This window comes from Anopheles gambiae, chromosome 3 (assembly GCF_943734735.2).
Source record: "Anopheles gambiae chromosome 3, idAnoGambNW_F1_1, whole genome shotgun sequence".
Lineage (NCBI taxonomy): Eukaryota > Metazoa > Arthropoda > Insecta > Diptera > Culicidae > Anopheles > Anopheles gambiae.
In genome coordinates this window covers 90,867,120-90,887,914 of record NC_064602.1, presented here as the reverse complement: position 1 = coordinate 90,887,914, position 20,795 = coordinate 90,867,120, and the positions used below count along the sequence as shown (strand labels likewise).

The 20,795-nt window shown below is 42.3% G+C and overlaps 1 protein-coding gene across 9 annotated transcripts in view; it reads left to right on the top strand.

The window, feature by feature from the left end:
- The window catches only part of LOC4577659 (D-beta-hydroxybutyrate dehydrogenase, mitochondrial), a 47,687-nt gene extending 28,394 nt beyond the window's left edge, over positions 1–19,293 (top strand). For all 9 annotated transcript variants that reach the window (XM_061658371.1, XM_061658372.1, XM_061658375.1 and 6 more), the window contains exons 4-7: positions 14,319–14,522; positions 18,289–18,442; positions 18,534–18,892; positions 18,960–19,293. In XM_061658371.1, coding sequence (XP_061514355.1) covers positions 14,319–14,522; positions 18,289–18,442; positions 18,534–18,892; positions 18,960–19,118 — 876 coding nt within the window. In that variant the 3' untranslated portion in view covers positions 19,119–19,293. The remainder of the gene's footprint in view (positions 1–14,318; positions 14,523–18,288; positions 18,443–18,533; positions 18,893–18,959) is intronic.
- Positions 19,294–20,795: the final 1,502 nt, after the last annotated feature.

Genomic DNA, 20,795 nt, shown 5'->3' with positions numbered 1-20,795 from the left:
AGCATGCAGGTGACCTCACCCCATTCAGAGCAACGCATTCTGGTGCGCTGTTAAAGGATTTAATCATTTTCTACTATCAGAAAGCTTTATAACCATGTCTGCCGTAAGAGCCCTTCAGTTCCACTATGTGTTGCTTTAATTACACGTCAAATCATATTTACATACAATTCTTTCCCGCTTTTGTTTGCCTTCCCATGGTTCAACATCGCTACAATCGTCATCCGTTCCACACATCAAGAAAGGGATTCCCCTTTGTTGTCGCATGTACAACAAATGCTACGTTCAATTTGGATTCATGAGATAGCGTAATTTGTAGTGCGTAGAATAGGGAGAAAAAATCATAATAAACACAATGTCTAAATCGTCAATCAAAGCTCACCCTACAACCTCCCCCTGTGCAAAGCGACGGAAGAAATCATTCCCTTTCGCGCATTTTCTCATGCTTTCTTTTTCCCTCCTACGGCAAATTTGTCGAGCAGCGTTTCGAGCTACCCGTCCCTGGCACCGCCTCATACCCCTCGCCTGAGCGCGCTGTCGAAGGTTTGGATGTGTTGGTGCGTCAGACGGCCAATCGCTGTCAGTCGTCGTCCGTGCTTTTTCCCTCCATAGCGCTATCTCTTTCACGCGTATGGTCAATGCTCGCGAGCTGTTGTGGCGCTCAAAAAAACCGTTAACAAACATTGCGGCGATGAAGTTGCATTTTCACAAATCAAACCAAAAAAGCGCAATGAGTTCAATCGCTGCAATGTACAAATGACTAAGGAATCGCTAGTTCACGTTGGAGGGTTTGCTGTGCAACGCGCAGAACCCTAATTCCAAGTAGCGCACGCAAGACAGGTGGCCATGGCCGGGCATAGGAAAGCTTAAAGCAAATTACATAAAGCTTAAGTTTATGTGACACTATGATTTTCCTTTTATATGTTGTAGATTGCACAGATATGCTGAGTCGTATGTGCATGGGTGTGAGTGTGCGTGTGCGTGCACAACTGTCGCCGAATGTGTTTTCTTCCGGAATGTTATGATCCATCGGTCAAAGAAAGGAAGGTGTTCATGACGGTGTTTTTTTTTTTTTATTGTGGAGCTGCATCCTTCCCCCTGCCTGCAGCGTATGCATCGAGCAGGAGACAGTGTGGCAGTATGCAAGTTGCCCGCTGGATAAGAGCGGGCCCGCGGCACCGCCATCATTCCGCACATCTTAACAGCATGCCCGTCGTGGGTTCTAACCGCGTATGAACCGTCCGCCGTAGCAAGGGGTGACTATCCGGCTACGTGGTACTCAAGTCCTGAAAAGGCCGGCATGATCGCGTAGGCTATTACGCCAATAATAATAATAAGAAGAAGAGGAATAACATAGCGTAACAGCCCACACCCGGAGAAGAGATTGGATTATCTTTGTTGCTGCCGTGTTACCGCTGTGACGCGACAAATGCACGGAATGCAATCGACCAAAACATGAACCTACCGATCCGAACCCATTCCAAGGCAGTGCCGGTCGCACGGAGTCATGATACCGACTCGAAACCAACAAGCCACCAGATTCTGGACGGACAGGTGCAGCACCATACGCGCACCGTAATAAACAAATCCAGAATCCTCTTTTGTATGGATTCAATTCAAAATGTTGTTTCCACTTGCATCCGCTAGCTGAATTGGAAAGAAATGTGCTACATATCAGACGCACGTTTGCTTCGATCGTTTGTCTTTTTAATACCCCCAACAGCAGAACCGGTCGCAAAGATGGTGGTGCCAATTAAATGGTTGTATTGTCTCCTAGGTAGCGGTAATCGATCGGGCGGCGTGCAGTGCGTTTTCTAAGAATGCATGGAGTGTGTAGACGCAGCCGGTGACAATGCACGCATTAGAATCAAACAGTTTTGGAGTTCCCGCACGCACACACACACACACACACGCGCACGCACGAACGCATGCACGCATGCACGAATGCACGAATGCACGTACGCGCGCACGCGAGCACGCACCCACGAAAGCGCGCAGGCGAGCACACACCCCCCCCCCCCCCCCCCATCAACACCCCCCCCCCCTCCCGCATGATCGATTACGGCTACCTTATCGGAAGAAAGGCTGGTTCCTCACTCAAAGCACCGGGAGGGGAGGGGGATCGCGGCATGATAGAGTGGACGATCACTTTCCCCGCGCTGTGTGTGTGTGTCGTGGCCAGAAAACTCGAGACAAATTCCGGCACATTGAAAAAAAATATTTTTTATTGCCACTATACACAGTGGTACATGATGCTTAGAAGGTCGTTGAAGCATCAAACATGTTCAAATTAAAAAAAAAATATTAGATTAGTGTTAGAAGTTCTCGTACGCTTGTTATAAATAGGCTTCTTCACCCTCAATTGGCAGGGGCATCTTATGGTCTCATCAGCAGCGGCACGAAATAAAATAAACCATCAATACACCGATAACACTTTAAATCCCAAAATGAACCAGCTTCTCCCGTATCGTCAAGGTCACACACAATAAATAAATGCTAACACTCACCAATAACAATACACAACCGCAATGTACATATATACCAACGCATACACACAATCAGCTGACGGCGAAAGGCACGGGCTGAAGCGCAAGTAAGGCATGGCAGGGAGGGGAAAGGGAGTGAGAGGAAGAGGAGGAAGGAATGGGCGCCAATATTTTTTGAATTTTTCGGCCGTTTTTTTTGCTCCGCCGTCTGAAATAGTTCATCCATTCCTTCAGCAGATGGCGCTCGTTCCGCACCTGAAAACTGCAATAAATACGGTAGCCATCGTAGTTTCGGCTGAAGTCCAGCGCTGTTTTTTGCGTATTTTTTGACACAAAACGACGCAAAAAACTACGCAGAAAACTGCTCGAATCTGCGCAGCGGGGCGTGAACGTTTTACTGTAGTAGCTATTTATTGCAGTTTGAAGCGAGGAGCGCCTAAAGGTATGCAATTAGCTGAGCATACCCGCTGCGCAAATTCGAGCAGTTTTCTGCGTAGTTTTTTGCGTAGTTTTGCGTCAAAAAATACGCAAAAAAATACGCTAGACTTCAGCCAAAACTACGATAGCCAGCGCATTTATTGCAGTTTTTAGGTGCGGAACGAGCGCCATCTGCTGAAGGAATGGATGAACTATTTCAGACGGCGGAGCAAAAAAAACGGCCGAAAAATTCAAAAAATATTGGCGCCCATTCCTTCCTCTTCTTCCTCTTACTCCCTTCCCCTCCCTGCCTTGCCTTATACTTGCGCTTCAGCCCGTGCCTTTCGCCGTCAGCTGATTGTGTGTATGCGTTGGTATATATGTACATTGCGGTTGTGTATTGTATTTGGTGGGTATAGCATTTATTTATTGTGTGTGACCTTGACGGTGCGGGAGAAGCTGGTTCATTTTGGGATTTAAAGTGTTATCGGTGTATTGATGGTTTATTTTATTTCGTGCCGCTGCTGATGAGACCATTCGATGCCCCTGCCAGTTGAGGGTGAAGAAGCCTATTTAAAACAAGCGTAGGAGAACGTCTAACACTAATCTAATATTTTTTAATTTGAACATGTTTCATGCTTCAACGACCTTCTAAGCATCATGAAGCACAGTGTATAGTGGCAATAATTTTTTTTTTCAATGTGCCGGAATTTGTCTCGAGTTTTCTGGCCACGACACACACACACGAACACACACACTGCGCGGGGAAAGTGATCGTCCACTCTATCATGCGGCGGTCCCCCTCCCCTCCCGGTGCTTTGAGTGAGGAACAAGCCTTTCTTGTGATAAGGTAGCCGTAATCGATCATGCGGAAGGGGGGGTGGGGGTTGATGGGGGGTGTGTGCTCGCCTGCGCGCTTTCGTGGGTGCGTGCTCGCGTGCGCGCGTACGTGCATTCGTGCATTCGTGCATGCGTGCATGCGTTCGTGCGTGCGCGTGTGTGTGTGTGCGTGCGGGAACTCCTAAACTGTTTGATTCTAATGCGTGCATTGTCACCGGCTGCGTCTACACACTCCATGCATTCTTAGAAAACGCACTGCACGCCGCCCGATCGATTACCGCTACCTACGACACAATACAACCATTTAATTGGCACCACCATCTTTGCGACCGGTTCTGCTGTTGGGGGTATTTAAAAGACAAACGATCGAAGCAAACGTGCGTGTGATATGTAGCACATTTCTTTCCAATTCAGCTAGCGGATGCAAGTGGAAACAACATTTTGAATTGAATCCATACAAAAGAGGATTCTGGATTTGTTTATTACGGTGCGCGTATGGTGCTGCACCTGTCCGTCCAGAATCTGGTGGCTTGTTGGTTTCGAGTCGGTATCATGACTCCGTGCGACCGGCACTGCCTTGGAATGGGTTCGGATCGGTAGGTTCATGTTTTGGTCGATTGCATTCCGTGCATTTGTCGCGTCACAGCGGTAACACGGCAGCAACAAAGATAATCCAATCTCTTCTCCGGGTGTGGGCTGTTACGCTATGTTATTCCTCTTCTTCTTCTTATTATTATTGGCGTAATGGCCTACGCGATCATGCCGGCCTTTTCAGGACTTGAGTACCACGTAGCCGGATAGTCACCCCTTGCTACGGCGAACGGTTCATACGCGGTTAGAACCCACGACGGGCATACAGATGTGCAGAATCATGGCGGTGTCGCGGGCCCGCTCCTATCCAGCGGGCAACTTGCATACTGCCACACTGTATCCTGCCTGATGCATACGCTGCAGGCAGGGGGAAGGATGCAGCTCCACAATAAAAAAAAACACCGTCATGAACACCTTCTTTTCTTTGACCGATGGATCATTACATTCCGGAAGAATACACATTTGTCGTCAGTGTTGCACACACACGCACCCTCACACCCTTGCGCAGACGGCTCAGCCTATCTATGTAATCTACGACATACGAAAGGAAAAGCATAGTGTCACATAAAGTTATGCTTTATGCAATTAGGTTTAAGCTTTCCTATGCACGGCCATGGCCACCTGTGTTGCGTGCGCTACTTCGAAATAGGGTTCTGCGCGTTGCACAGCCAACCCTCGAGCGTTAGCTAGCGATTCGTTAGTTATTTTTACATTGCAGCGATTGAACTCATTGCGCTTTTTGGTTTGATTTGTGAAAAATCAAATGCAGCGCCGCAATGTTTGTTAACGGTTTTTTTAAGCGCCACAACAGCTCGCGAGCATTGACCACACGCGTGAAAGAGATAGCGCTATGGAGGGAAAAAGCACGGACGACGGCTGACAGCGATTGGCCGTCTGACGCACCAACACATCCAAACCTTCAGCAGCGTGCTCAGGCGAGGGGTAGGAAGCGGAGCCAGGGACGGGTAGCTCGAAACGCTGCTCGACAAATTTGCCGTAGGAGGGAAAAAGAAGGCCTGAGAAAATACGCGAAAGAGAATGATTTCTTCCGTCGCTTTGCACAGGGGGTATACATTCATGCGGAAAGGAACCGGTAGAAGCGCACATTTGGAATTTTGTTTTTAGTTTTACAGACCTGGATACTTGGTAATTGAAATTCCAGGAAACAATGTATTATAACGAAACTTTAACATTCAAGTACAGTGTAAAATACTTTTGGCCAATTCGCCATCGTTAAAGTTGATTTTTATTCGGGCCTTGTAAAGAATTAATCGGACATAGTAAAAAATGAAAGCGGCCTTCCCTGGACTTTCTTGATTTGCAGCTGTTAAACAACGCTTGTAGCATGTAGTTGAACTGATATATAAGAAATTTGAATAATCTTAAGTTATTTAAATGACAACTAGACATAATTCAATTTTTCGATCAAGTATTTTGCGATGAAGATCTTTGCAACCAAAAATATTCCGACAAATAATTTTGCGACCAAGAGTTTTGCTACGCAAACAATGTTAATTAAAAAAAAGTTTGTTCGTTAGTTTAAACAATTTACGTAAGTTATAGGTTTTTTTCCTATAACTAACCTCCCTTATTCTCTTCAAATTTTAAAACAAAGTTTCCGAGCTAATTTTGGCATAATATTCTTCTTCTTGTTCACTACGCTATGTTAATATGGTTGTAACCGTTCACACTAGATTCATTGCATTTACATATCTGATGGTGCGTTCATAATGGAACGTGCCGCAAAACATGAATGATGAGCAGTTCTGGCAGGCTACACTGAAGCCCACAACCACCCGAGGGCAGCTGACAACAGAGTGTTCAGCAGAAAGAAAACAAAAGGAATGATTTTCCATCCCCGTACTCCCACGTGCTCGCAAGAGCTCCGAAAACTAAGAAACCCACCCTTGTTCCGGCCTCATACCAACCAAACGGCACCGAATGTCCCAGCAGTGTGGGTGTGAACACTGCCCGAAATGATTGGCAAATAGTGGTAGCCAGACTTTCGATCCATTTCAGACGACCGTGCGGAGCAAAAGGACAGAAAAGAGATCCTTTTTTTTGAAAGGGGGGGGGGGGCAACCAGATGAAAAAAGGACGAAAAGTTTAAGCGAGACAACCGCTCTTCCATTGTCTGCCTGCCGTCTGTATCGACCGATCCGCTGAGTCATTGGGTGTCCTCTGCCGATTCGCTAAAAGCATGTCGCAATTAGTATCAGCGAAAAGGAAAGAGCCGTTTCTTTTTGTTCTGGCAATAGTTTCGCTTCCCACACTGTTCGGGAATTGCTCACTGCGCATCAAGCACGCGGTAGTTTGTTTCATATGCACATACATTGCGTACTAAAGCGTGTCGAACGTGTCCCAAGATATGAGTCCAGGACGTGCGTCAGTTTCACACGTCGTAAAGTGTGCCCGTTGTATTGCACACAATCGCTGCCCCATTTTGCTAAGCTAACAGACAACAAACAACAGCATTGGAGAAGGGCAACAGTGTAATGTATCGTACAGGCACAGCCGACTGTGCTTCCTTCTCGTGCTGTACAGGCTGTAATCTAGTAGATTCTAAATCCCGGTCACATTCCGTCACGCAGAGTGCAACATTCCCAACAACAATCCTTTTCTTTCGTTCACCCCTCTCCTGCATGCTACGACACAGCAACCCACACGCTTTGCGGGCGAAACTTTGATTTTTCATTCCCTGAGAACAGAGGGAGAGAGATAGAGAGCGTGGGAAATCTGTGAATACTGATTGGCATCAGGCCGCCTGTACCATCTTACCCCGTGTGTTTGCTTTTCGCCTACTTGCGAAACCCTTGCTCGTCTCGAAAGCTCCGCTTCAGGCCGCATTGCAAACAGCAACCGCCCCGCGGCGTAGGATGTTCGTAGATATTAAAATTGAGCCATCTTGTCGATCAGTTTTGTGGCCCCGCAAGGGCAAGCTTTCTCGCTACTCGCTTGCATTAAGCTTTTTTAGCTAGAATGTATCAACAACAAGAACAACAACAACGGCACATTGGTTACCATCGATGTAAAGGTTACTATCACACCCTAGCCAGCAGCCACCAACCATCGTGTTGTACTGTGGATGACTCACCGATTTTCTATTCCTTTTTTGTTTTGTTTTTTTTTCGGAGGACTCACTCTCATTGTCATTCATTGATGCGACTCGACTCGCGTTGTTTTTCCCACGGACGCGCACAACTTTTCATTCATTCATTCGCTGGCCGCAACGACGCCACGGTATAAGAACAAGAGCACCAAAGAAGCGCTAGAACCTACCATTTCGAGCGTTTGCTCCAGGGACGGACGGATAGTTATGCCAGCCGGCCAGTGGTGTGATTTTTATTCAATGAAATAGTGATGCCTGGCTTCGAACGAGGCTTCTGGCACAAAAATGAGCCCAACTGCTGGGGGGAAAAGGGGAACGATGGAAGGATCCGAGATACCGGGGTAGGCGGAAGTCTGCTAAACCCACGTACGAAATCCGGTCTTCCGGGGTCCGGATATGAATGCTAGACAAGGACTCAAGACGTCAAGAACCGAGCCACTAACGTCTCTTCCTCTCTCTCTATCTTATAGGGTGATAAGACAGGGTTTTGTTATAATCCTACGTGACGGCATTTGTTGCGGTAGTGGTGGGGCGAACTTCCGCGTCCGCGTGATCCGGTATCGCCGGAAAGATGGCGTCTGTTACCGCACGCAATCTCATCGAAATCTTTCTCGAGCCACTCGGTACACGGTACATCTCACTTTCAACCGACTCCCCCCCCCCCCCCCCTTCTCCCCCTTGTGAACGCACATGGCGTGAGCAGACAAGAATCATTGCAAGGCAAAGTCCAAAGATGTCCAATGCACAGTGGGTAAAATTTGTGTATTCCATTCTTCTAACGCAATGGCCCAACTTGTGCCTAAAAATCTGCGACCGACTATTACTTGAAACTTTACTCAGACCCCTTGTTCCACTCTGTTTGGGTGTATTGGTCGAAGTTCGTTTGCTTTGGAGTAAGGTCATTTTTATTGTTGCATAGACTTTTTACTCTTATCATAATCTCAATCACCGTCTTTGCTCTTGTTCCATTCGACGGGCTCTAAGAGAAGTAATGTTAGATAAGGTTCTGATCAGAATAAATGTCCTTCTATCTTTTTCTGCCCAATCCAACTCCTTTTTTCTCTTTCCTTACAGGGAGAAAACAGTAATGCAAACATACAGAAAAATGATATTTAAACTATGATAAAAAGAAATAGAAGAACATAAACTACAAGAAAAAGCGATCGTCGCAGAGAATAGAAGAGGACAACATAAAAGTAAAAAATGAAAATAGAAAGGAAAAAAAAGAAAAGAATAGAGCTGAGAAGAAAAGGAGACAGAACGCGAAAAGAAAATAAATAAAAAGAAGAACATAAAAATAGAAAAGGAAGAAGAAGAAGAAGAAGAAGAAGAAGAAGAAGAAGAAGAAGAAGAAGAAGAAGAAGAAGAAGAAGAAGAAGATAAGGAAGAAAAGAATAAAATAATAAAGCCAAAGTGACAGAAACACAGCACGTTTGCAAGTTTTACCATATGTTGTAGCTTTTTGAACTTTTGCTCGAATGAACCCATAGTGAAATGTTGTGACGTTCCAATAGACAACCAACAGTCACTTCTAAAGAGAGATAAAAATAAAGACACACACATACACGCACACGCACACCAAAAAAAAAGAAGACATGATCAAAGGGAAGCATCAGACGAAAGGATACACTAAAGGACGTACTGAGATCAAGGAACAGCAAGAGAAAGAAAGAACGCTAAAATTGATTTGCCTGTTTCCACGATTATACCCCATGGCTCTCTCTCTCACACACACATAACTCTATGTGTGTCTCTCTCTCGCTATATGTGAGTGTGCGTTATTTTTATTGCACATCTCAATACAGTGCGAAATAAAAATGAACTCAACTACGGGGGAAGGGAGGGAGCGCTGGGTGGGACGGGGGTTCTAGGAGCAGCAAAGAAAATTCGTTTTCATTCGAAGAAGACAAGAGCGGCGGCTGCGAAGAAAGGCAGAACTAAAACGCGCGTATCATAAAACGCAATGTGGGAAGATTTGTGTAATGGCTTTCTGGTCGATGAAGCGCCTGAATGTATGTGACGCATTCGCTGTGCAGAAGGCAAGCATGGTCGCCCGTTGTCGTCGAGGTTCTAAAGTTTGTTCGTGTTGGCGTTTTTGTTTTATTTTTATTTTTATTCCCTTTTCGATCCTCGTGAAAACACGGTTCTCTATGATTCATCTTCAGCTTCCATCGAAACGGTCACTTTCTTTCGAGCGTTGGCGTGAGAAAACTGTGTTTGCTGCACATCCTGAGTTGAGTCGCGCTGAGGATGAGTCAAACAGGAGGCCACGACAGCACACGCATACAGATGCTTGCAATTCATTGCAAACTACAGCACACGGATATTAATTTCGTCACTTCAATAGTATGATTCATTTTGCTCAAGAAAGTACCGGTGCTTCGAGAAAGGTGACCTTTTGCGTTTTTTGTTTGCCTCCCAAGACGAAGCTGTCGTCAGAATCATCTTTTCCCTCTTGGGCAGAAGGATGGTTTTGCTCGAGCAGCACATGGAGACGCCCTTTCGTTCACTGCCTGGCCTTTTTTTCGGCTCTCTTTCTGCCTTCTCTCGGTTGGCAGCGCTTCAAACGTTCCCTCCAAGTATGGTGGGCTGCGAGAGTTGCATGAATTATGCTTCCACTTCTACCACCATTATCAAGGTTACGGAACATTGTGCCCATGATAATCACAATAAATTATCCTGCTTGCAAAAGGGTATCTATCGACGTAGTGTGTATGTGTGTGTGTGTGTGTCTGTGTCAATGTTTGCTAGCAGCCTCGTCTCGTTTGGCAAGAATTGACTCCAAAAGCGGCTATTATCAGACATATTGAATGGGCCGGTGGGCCGGGAGTCTTCATCGTTTTTTTTTTTGCGACGTAGATCTCATCCGATCCGTATCGTCTCGTCTCGTGCTTTAATGCGACTCATTTCACTTAACCTTAACCGTGAATGATGCGAACCACTCAGGAGTCTGGTTCCTTTTTTTTTTTGGGTGCGGAAAGTATTTTTAAAATCAGCAGTGAATTGTGCCTCAATTTTTTGCCCTGAAATCTACATCGCGAATAACAGCTTTTTACACTATATTTAGCATCAAGGCCGGCGACATTCACGACATGACTGGCCGCGCTAACGAATCGTAAAAAACGAATTCAGAGCACACGACAAAAGCAAAGTCAATGATCTTGGTGTGTTCTATAAATCAAAGGATGATTTAAAAAATACTGCAGAAGGCAGTATCACGGCCACAACTTTGATTGAACCTGAAACGGAGTTGTTCTCGAACGTATTTCATATAGAGCTGCGATCTTTAATCTATCATCAGATTCAGTTAAGCACAATTTGTTCGTTTATTGTCTTGATTACCTTGTTGCCATTAGTTCACTTAAAAGTTGACATACATAGTGTAAAGTGTATGTCGTTGGAAGAATTTCTGACTAAATCTAAGGCATTAAATATATAAAAAGCTATAATAAAATATTAAGAAGAACGATATGAAGCAAAACTTCACATTTTTGCTCATTAGTAGGGGTTTGATTTGGTTTTTTAGGGAAAATATAAATAATACGCATATTCTTTCCTCACCACCTATAACCGTATCACTTGATATTGATTTAGTTGTCTGAATACTACGAAAAAGAACAGAAGGAACAGAGAGAATTGAGAGGATCAACAAAGCTCTCACCCATGCTACCTTTAGCTACCGAGGAAATGTCAATGTCGTTAATGTTACAATCCTTGAACTGTTAAACATCTGATGGAAGAGAATTTATGCAACTGACGCTTCCAAAAAGAGCCAAAATTTACTTTCCTGCTACGCGTTTTAGATTTTGAGAGTGATTCCTATCTAGAGATAACTTTCGTGATTGAGCCAGGGTTTGCTAAATGACTCTATCGACTCATCGCCTTTGTTGCATCGCATCGACTACAGCTGTGACGGTTTATTTAAACCCCGAAACCGTCCTAAGACCATCTGAAGCATTTTTATATATTTTTTTAACAAATAGTACACCCACCTGCAGCCATGTAGACAAGTACACTCAAACGCAAAGTTCGACATGTTTGCTGTACTGTATCGTAATGAGAAATTATTAGACATCGTCCTTCGAGACTGGCATGCCAACTTGCAGCCACCACTCGTAGGCAATGGGCCGATCACTCGGCACAACATCAAATGCTTCAATTTGCACACTGCCACAGCCGATCCATTGCTCAGGGGAGGAGGAAAACGTTCTGTTTACTTTGGGCCTCCTCGCCAACGAAGCCACCCTAAACTAAACGATGTAAGCAAAATTTCTCCCGAAAGCAACAAAAAACCCTCCCAACAGGGGGGCATCACATCGTCAGAATTTGCTCAACTTTTGCAGCCAAATATCCGGCACACGCCGTCTGATCTTCATCGCTCATCGTCTCGCAACCGCTTGCGCTATGCTCTAGCTCGAGGGAAGGAAAATTTGCAAAAGATAATAATAGCATTGAATAAAATATGAAACACCGTCACCGTTGCCGTGCAACAGCGCACAAAGCACAAAGAGCGAATGTCTTTTGGCGTGTATAGCTTCCAGCGAGAAGCTCCTGCCCACCTCCCTGCCTTTGCATATGTCTCCGCAAAGCTTCATAAAGGCAGCACGTTCCCACTTTAAGGATCGCACTTTTGCTGTGTTTTGTTCCTCTCGGTGTCGGACTACTTAATCGGCATTTTGTGCCGTTACAAAGTCAAAGTAGGAGGCAGATTTTTCGTATGCACGGCACAAAGCACTTGCCAATTATCTCTGCAGCTGATGTCGTTACTGTATGTGTATGTGTGAGTATGTGCACTGTTGGAGTAACATCAATGCGCTGTGGGCCGTTCTTTCGACGATGTAGACTACATAAATTAAATGGTAACATCAAACTACACCCATCGAATACTGCGAGATTTCCTATGCCATTTCTTCTGTTTATTTTTATACTTAATTGAGTTGTGCTGTAATTTTCTTACAATTTAACAAAAATCTTAAAAATTATAAGTATGAAATTTGGCACACCTGGTGCACTGCCGATTTTGCAAAATAGACTTTGATTCCTATCAATTGGTTTATTCGTTAGCTTTCATTTTTTTGGTTGATCTCTTTATTTTGATATTATACGTGTCCCAAAATACATTTCCGAAAAGTTATACGTTTTATTTTCAATGTAACAATGATTTTGTCTCTAATTATTTTCATTGGATTATATGGAATTGTCATTCTTTACGTGACTTCAAATTGACTTGATTGAATTGATTCTATACCTAGTTGGTTTAGTTTACTGGTAAAATCAGAAGGCTTTTTAATAATTCACTTGATCGCTTTCACCTCTATATATCTTTATTGTCTGTTGTCTTACTTTCTTAGATAATTTGTCTTAATATTCATTGTTTATTTTGATTGGTTTATCTTTACACTTCTTTCGATATTCCTTTGACTTTTTTGTATCTTTTCTTTTTCTTTCGTTTCTGTTCTTTATTTACTTTAGCTTTTAGTGCCTTTTTTCCTTTTTTTTCTTTTCATTGTTAAATTGCTCAATGTTAACGTATCGATCAACTTTAATTGTTGGAATATTGCACCAACGGTATTCAACTACTTGTCATAAACGGGGGGTTAAAACGATCACAGGAGTAAAACACGAAGCTAAACGAAAGACAAGCATTAAAAAGAGCCGCAAGATAGGATAAAGCGTTTCGTTCCTACCAACAGTGGAAACTCGACAAAATTTTTGATATATTCTATTTTAATAAATCGTTTTTGGTAGTTAACTTTAGTTTCCAACGTTAGTCTTCAATTTCAGGCTCTAGGGCGTTCAGATTATTTTAAATTTTTTAGGCTATTCATTCTAATTCATAGAGAACAATCCTAAATAGAGGGTAATTGAGTCAATCAGTTAGGCAAAAACAAATAAAGGCAACAAACCTAAAATCAAAATCAGTTACTAAATTTTCACCAATATTTAAAATTTTGACCCATGCTATCAATTGCGTTTTCCAACCGTACTGTATTAGTTAATTATCTCCCTTCTCCTATGATTTACTCATACAAAAAAGAATCTCACAAGCGAAAATGCAATAAAAACCACCAAATTTTTCATAGCTCGAACCCTGCCTCGCGACAAGAATTAACTAGCAAGTCATAAAATGTTTATCGTACCGCATTCTACTGACGTGTTTATTTTCACAAATGAGTAAATTCCAACCGAACCGAACGATTCTTCTGTAATAGGAGCTTCTTATGGGGAAAGAACTTTTTCTCCTTCTGCTTATAGGAATACCTCGTTAACGGTACCATCTCGATGTGTATTGTGCGCAAGATAGCGAGAAGTGCTTTCATGGAATGAACCCGCCACAGTAGTCACAGTATGAAAGGATGCCTTTCAGTGACGGTGTCGCACGGTGTCTTTACGATTGATGAAGATAGATCGGTCGAAAAAGATCGGCACACACCTGTCCGCGTTTTTTTGCTTTTCCTATTAATTAAAAAAGAAACCAACTCGATCCAGATGCCATAGCATAGGATTCTTGGTAGCTGGATGGATGTTTTTGACACCTGGAAACACTTGCTCACCTTTCACGTGATTTTCCAGCACGGCTCAGGTTCATCAACCCGATGACATTTATCGAATACCTCTCCAGATTGAAGTGTAAGAAGAAAAAAGCCCAACCCAAACCCATTTCTTGACCTTTCTTTGTGCTATGCTGTCTCTCTTGCCTTTTCTTATCGAAAATCAAGCACCCTCAAGGCGATTACAATCGAACCTGGTATTAATTATTGCACCAAAGTGTAGCAAAACTAACGCAAAGTTTAAACCAGTTAAAGTCCTGCCAGCGGGAAATTGATATTGCTTTGAATTCTTACTTTCACCTCGGGTTAACCTTTCTCTCGTTGCAGATTTCCCCGCTCGGCAAGGCTGTGCTCATTACCGGCTGTGAGTCACCGCTGGCCCGTGCCCTTGCCAAATATCTGGACGACCTTGGCTTTACCGTGTTCGGCGCGTTCAAGAAGCTGCAGGACAACGACGATGCGACCGCACTGAAGGAGTCCTCCTCCGGGCGTCTCAAGCTGCTCCAGCTGAACGTGACCAGCGAGGTGGAGGTAAGTGCCGGTGGTGGAACGGATGCTACTGCGAGAACCATTTTTGCGCTGCACTTTGCAAATGCACGTGTATAGGTCGTATTGCTGGGCGCTGCTGATTTGAATATGATAATGAAAGTCGCTTTCGAAAAGGGAGAATCCGAAAGCCCGGAGCGAATGATAACTGCTGTTTGGCGTGGTTCACTTGCTTTCCGTTTTCGCTAGAAGTGAAAAGTGCAGAGGAAAAGAAAAACGAACCCCGTGCTACCCGTGGCCTGTGGTGCTGGCAATGCAAATGAGTTTCATTTTCAAATGACGCTCCAATACGGACTGCTGGATGCTGAATGGTTTAAAATGTCAAAACATCGCTTTCTCACCCGCCCATCCGCCAATCTTCCGTCACGATCGTTTTGGAAAATGGAATTATGATAAATAAAGTTACATCGCTCGATCCGCCACATACACCTTGCAGCAGCTGCGGAGCAGCGTTGTAAGCTACGGAAAAAAGCAAATTACCGAAACCAAACCGAACCATTGGGTTTGGTGGGTGAACTTTCGTTTCCACCAAAAAAGGTCCCGGGTGTCTTCTCCCATTTCCCGCTTTTTACTTTTTTGTCACAAACCGTCCCAGATGAGATCAAAACCTTCCGAAAAACCACTTCCAACGAATCGACGTAACGAACTCGTTCGCCAGAAATTTGCTTTAAATTCCTCCCCAACTTCCAGCTGACCGGATCTCACTGTTTCAGCGTCCTGCTTATCATTCTGCGCTATTTCGATGTAGCATGTTCCCACATCCCGATTCCGCGAAAATCCATCCCACTGACCCCGCTCGTTATCGTTTCCACACTGATTCTTACACTCGTGTCAAACGTCTCCCCTGGCTAGCTGACCTAGATCCAGCTCCGATTCGACCCTTTTTCGGATGCTCGATTCTCTCCTACTGCCGTAATCCAAACGCCAGCGAGTGGGTCATTTTTCAATTCCTCCACCACTGCCGCTTTAAAGTCCCCCGCCACACCAATAGAGGTCAAACAGGATGAAAGTTGCGTAGGTGAGGATGGTTTATACTCGAGCAATTTCAGTTTGTTTCCAATTAAATTATGATACATCCTTTCGAACGGAGGGATACCTTGTCTTCAGCGTTCAATCTTCGCCCTCCATCGTCGCTGTCCTAAGGGAAGGAGAGCAAGGAAGGATGTTATTGAAAGGAATCGGTAAGGAAAAGTCATCATCTAGCACATTTCCAACCCACACACAGGACGAGCGTTGGAACATTGCTTTCTTGCTCCAAGCAACCCGCAAACCGTAGCGATATCCACCTTCGCTAGAGCGTGCTACAGCGCTTTGGGAAATATATCCTCTTTTAGTGTCCCTATTTTTCCTTTACAGCTTATGCAGTTTGTTTGAGTATCCATAAAGCATCCATTGCCGGTGCAGGGTTGCATTTTCTCACGGGCTTTTACCGCATTCCACACTGTTGCCTAAATTCGTGTCACAAATGGTCACAACACCCACACTTGTTGACCGCATTGCCTTCGCGTTGCTTTCCCTTGGTTCTATGAAAAGTTGATATTTTTGTTGGATGCAACCGAGCCCGAAAGCGTGGCGAGGAAGTGTATTTCTTCGAATTTCGGAAGCTGTCCAGCACAAGAACGTTTGACATTTGACGTTATGGAAATGTGTGCGTTTTTCACGGTCACACGGTGCTTGCATGGTGCCATTTTTCCTGGAAAGTGGCACACAGTACGAAATTATCAAATTTGAAAGCAATTTGTGCAAACAAATAAACGAACAATGCGCATGGAGTCAGTGGACCGCAATCGGTTCGTTCAGATGCAATTAAGCATTAGATTGGGGTTACTTGCATGCAGATTGCTTTGTTATTAAGTGAATTAAGTACATAGTAATGCAACTTACTAGACATTTCTTATAGTTTTTCATTCTTTTTCATGTTTCAAGTAATAACCGTACTACAGGAGACCCTCTATATAACACCCATCCGCGTTACGACGATCCGCAAATGCGACAATTTTGATTTTGACAGTTAAAAGTTGTCATTTAGCAGAATTTTCGGGATTTTTTTAAATCCATCACTAATAATCGTTACATACTTATTCATCAAGATTCCCCAAAAACCCAATACTTTAATATTTACATGGTGCAAACGACTTTTAAACTAAAATTAGTTAAAATTAGTGAAGATACACGATAATTTAGATTTCGTCTCTTCATCTTCCATTATAAACTATATATTAACAGATAATCGACATACGACTGTTTTGACTTACACCTTGCTTTGAGACTTTCCTTCGGTTCTAAATACAGTTGTGTCTCCGGGGGTCTCCAGCTCTGCTGAAGCTACTTACAGAATTTTGCGATGGTACTGACAGGATTGCCACTTTTCTAAAGTATTTTGATGATTTTAGTCAATAAGAAACCCTGCACACTTCAACCTTGTTTAAATGTAACATACCGATTGAATTTTACCCAAAGGTTTTATGGATAAATTAATTAACTTGCTATAAAACATTATGTTTTATTCATCAAATAATACTTTTTTTATATCCTTGTAAACCTTGAATTCCTAAAAATTAAAAATAAAATGAAAATAGAGTGAACGAAATGGACGCTTGAATCAAATAAGGAAACATTAAATGATATCAAACAACTCGTAAACATTTTCTTACAAAACTCACAGAAAATGAACAGAAATATGAATTATTATTATTATTATTATTATTATTATTATTATTATTATTATTATTTTTATTATTATTATTATTATTATTATTATTATTATTATTATTATTATTATTATTATTATTATTATTATTATTATTATTATTATTATTATTATTATTATTATTATTATTGTTATTATTATTATTATTATTATTATTATTATTATTATTATTATTATTATTATTATTATTATTATTATTATTATTATTATTATTTTTATTATTATTATTATTATTATTATTATTATTATTATTATTATTATTATTATTATTATTATTGTTATTATTATTATTTTTATTATTATTATTATTATTATTATTATTATTATTATTATTATTATTATTATTATTATTCTTATTATTATTATTATTATTATTATTATTATTATTATTATTATTATTATTATTATTATTATTATTATTATTATTATTATTATTATTATTATTATTATTATTATTATTATTATTATTATTATTATTATTATTATTATTATTATTATTATTATTATTATTACTATTATTATTATTATTATTCGGCAAAAGGAGTACGAAGTTTTAACATTTCTTTCCATTAAACGCTATACAAATGCACACCAGCTTTTTACTAAAAATTTATTATTAACCTTTGCCTCAAAATTGTGTCCCACTGGTTTGCCGAACCCTGCCGGCCGCTGATATGGTTCATAACGCTCACGGCTCAAACTACGCGTCTTGTCGTCGCAAAAACCGTTTGAACGGGCCAGGCCATCATTCCCGGTATGCATATTTTTGGCTGTTCAACTTCTCTTAATGGACCCGCGCGTCATACTCGGCTCGGCTCTGGCTCTGGCATGGGGCACAAGTTCCGGCGAACGGTTGTTTTGTTTCGTCCAAGGTGCATGTTTACCGTCCCGTCCTATTAGTGCCGATGGCTGCGCGATGGCAGTTGGACGCATTTCTGAGAAGAAGCAAAACTTCCACTGCACCGACACGGGGCCGAAAACAAAATCCCACTGCAATGCCTCCAATCATGCTCAATTGTTTTCCCTCCATTTGCCTGACAGATGCTGGAAGCCTCGCTGTACGTCGCCCAGCATCTACCCGCGGGCGAAACGGGCCTGTGGGCACTGGTACACTGCGATCTGTGGAATGCCCTCGGCGAGCTGGAGTGGGTTCCGTTCCCGGTGCTGCGGAAATCGTTCGACGTTAACGTGCTCGGTAAGTGATCCATCGTGCGTGGTGTGGTGCGAATTCCCTACCAAATCAACCATCTTGCTTGCTCTTTTCGTGTGTTTTTTTCCGGTTACAGGTGCCTCACGCTTGACACAGATCATGCTGCCGCTGATTCGCAGTGGTAAGGGAAGAATCGTGTTCCTCTCCTCGGCACTGGCCCACTTGCCTTCTCCGGTGCGCGGTGTGCTGTGTGCGACTCAGGCCGCCATCGAAGGATTGGCCGTGTGTCTGCGCAAGGAGCTGGCCAACCGTCAGGTCGGTGTGTCGATCGTTTGCGCCAGCGAGCTGACGGCGGGCGATGCTTGGCTGAACGATGAGGATATGCGCGAACAGGCCAAAACGATGTGGTCGCTGTTGAGCGACGAGCAGAAGAACACGTACGGTGAAGATTACTTCGAGCAGGCCATCCGTTCGCTGGAACCTTTCTGCTACGGGGTAAGCGGTCATTGCGTTGGATTTAACTTCTGTCGAAAATAAACGTTCTACATGTTCTCCCTACCAGGATGGAGACTTCCAGGCGACGGTCCGTTCGTTGTCCGACGCAATCGTGCGCACCTTTCCCGTATTTCGCTACACCCCACTAACGTTCAAGGAAAAGTTTCAAATCATCGCCGCGGAGTATATGCCCACCCTGCTGTACGAGATCTTTTACAAAGCTTAGCCACGGCCGAGTGTGCCATAAGTGTCGAAATGTGTATCCCTTCGTTTTCATAGCGATTTGATGTTCTGTTTTAGGATATGTTGTAGTGTTGCTTAGTTAACTAGTAAACCTCTGTGTAATAAAGCAATATTGCTTTGGTTTTGATTAGAAAAATAGATGACACATAAATGTTAAACATGTTGAGATTTTACTTAATTCTTGAAAGAAAATCTTCATCCATCGTTATGAATTAATCTGCCAACCGCAAAAAAAAAACATAGGTAGCTATCCTGCGCTCAAATCCACAGAACAAAGTTTCCTATGCAACACATTCGTTACATCTTCGTGAAAGCTCTTTTACAATTTGATGTTGTGGAAGCTTCGACTTTATGGGAAAAGCTAAAAGCTTTCGATCGTCGAATAAGCTCGAATGATTTCGGAAAAATCATTCTTTTTTTTTCAAAATTACAGGGAAGAATGTTATAATGCCTACGTTTAATGCAGGTTTTATACTTTTGCATGACTATTTGAGTCGTATAGGGTATAACGAATAGAGTGAAAATCAATTTTTGTTATTAGCCACGTCGTGCTCTATCGAACGTCGAACGTTCTCCGTTCTCCAAATCGTTCCTCAGGATGCTCGGTGAAAGCAATGGCTGAGTTTTAGATTTGACCGTAGTACAGCAATTATCCGCAGTACGCGATACTCGATATACGCGAATTCGCAGTACGCAATTCCTCTAAATTTGACAGCTCCATTTGTTTTTTGCAAATATTTTAAATATTTGAAATATTTTATGCTCTTTTTGAATTTCCTTAGTGTTCTTAATGCATTTTGCATTAAATTTGTGCAAAAGATACCTGTTTTATAACAAAAAACTTCAATGCAAAACTCTGTGACGCTCTATTTCAACCCTTGAACCGGTAGTGTAAACTATTTTTCCATAGGAATCCGCTATACGCGAAAACTCGAGATACGCTATTGCGCTCGGTCCCGTGCGATAGCGTATATCGGATAATGACTGTATAATATATCACTGAAAAAAACAAAAATACCCTTATAACATCTACTATGTATAACTAAGCATTGTATCCATTAGTTTCGATACATTTGCCTTTATGAAAACCTGTTTATAAATAGTGCTACGAGTTTTTTTTACAATAAATTAACTTTTTTGTTACATGTTTCAAATTTTACAATACATTGGAAATTTGGGCACGTCTCATGGACGTAGATGACATAGTCAAATATTGTTTTTTTATGATATCAAAGATTTTACGTTGTAATTTTATTTTCGGCTTATCTCATACAACGATAAATCAATCGTTTTAAGGTGGACTGTTGTTAAGAGAAGATTCAACATAACACACTATTTAATAAAATAAAAAATGTTATAATAAATAAGTTTATGCTTTACTATGTGTTGAAAATGTTAATGCGTCTCCTGAATTTTATAAGTGCCTTAATAAGGCTCAAATAACTTATGTAGCTAAACCGATAACGAAATTTTGTTGGCTGGGTTTACCTGAACAAGCGCCATCTATCGGATTATACAAGACGCAAACCTTTCACAATCAATAGATTTCAACGAAACTTGATACAGCAATTTATTTGATTTACTTTCAAAATAGCTATTTTTGTACAAGTAGTTTGTACTCATATCTGAATTAGAATTGATTCATTCTATATCTTACAGA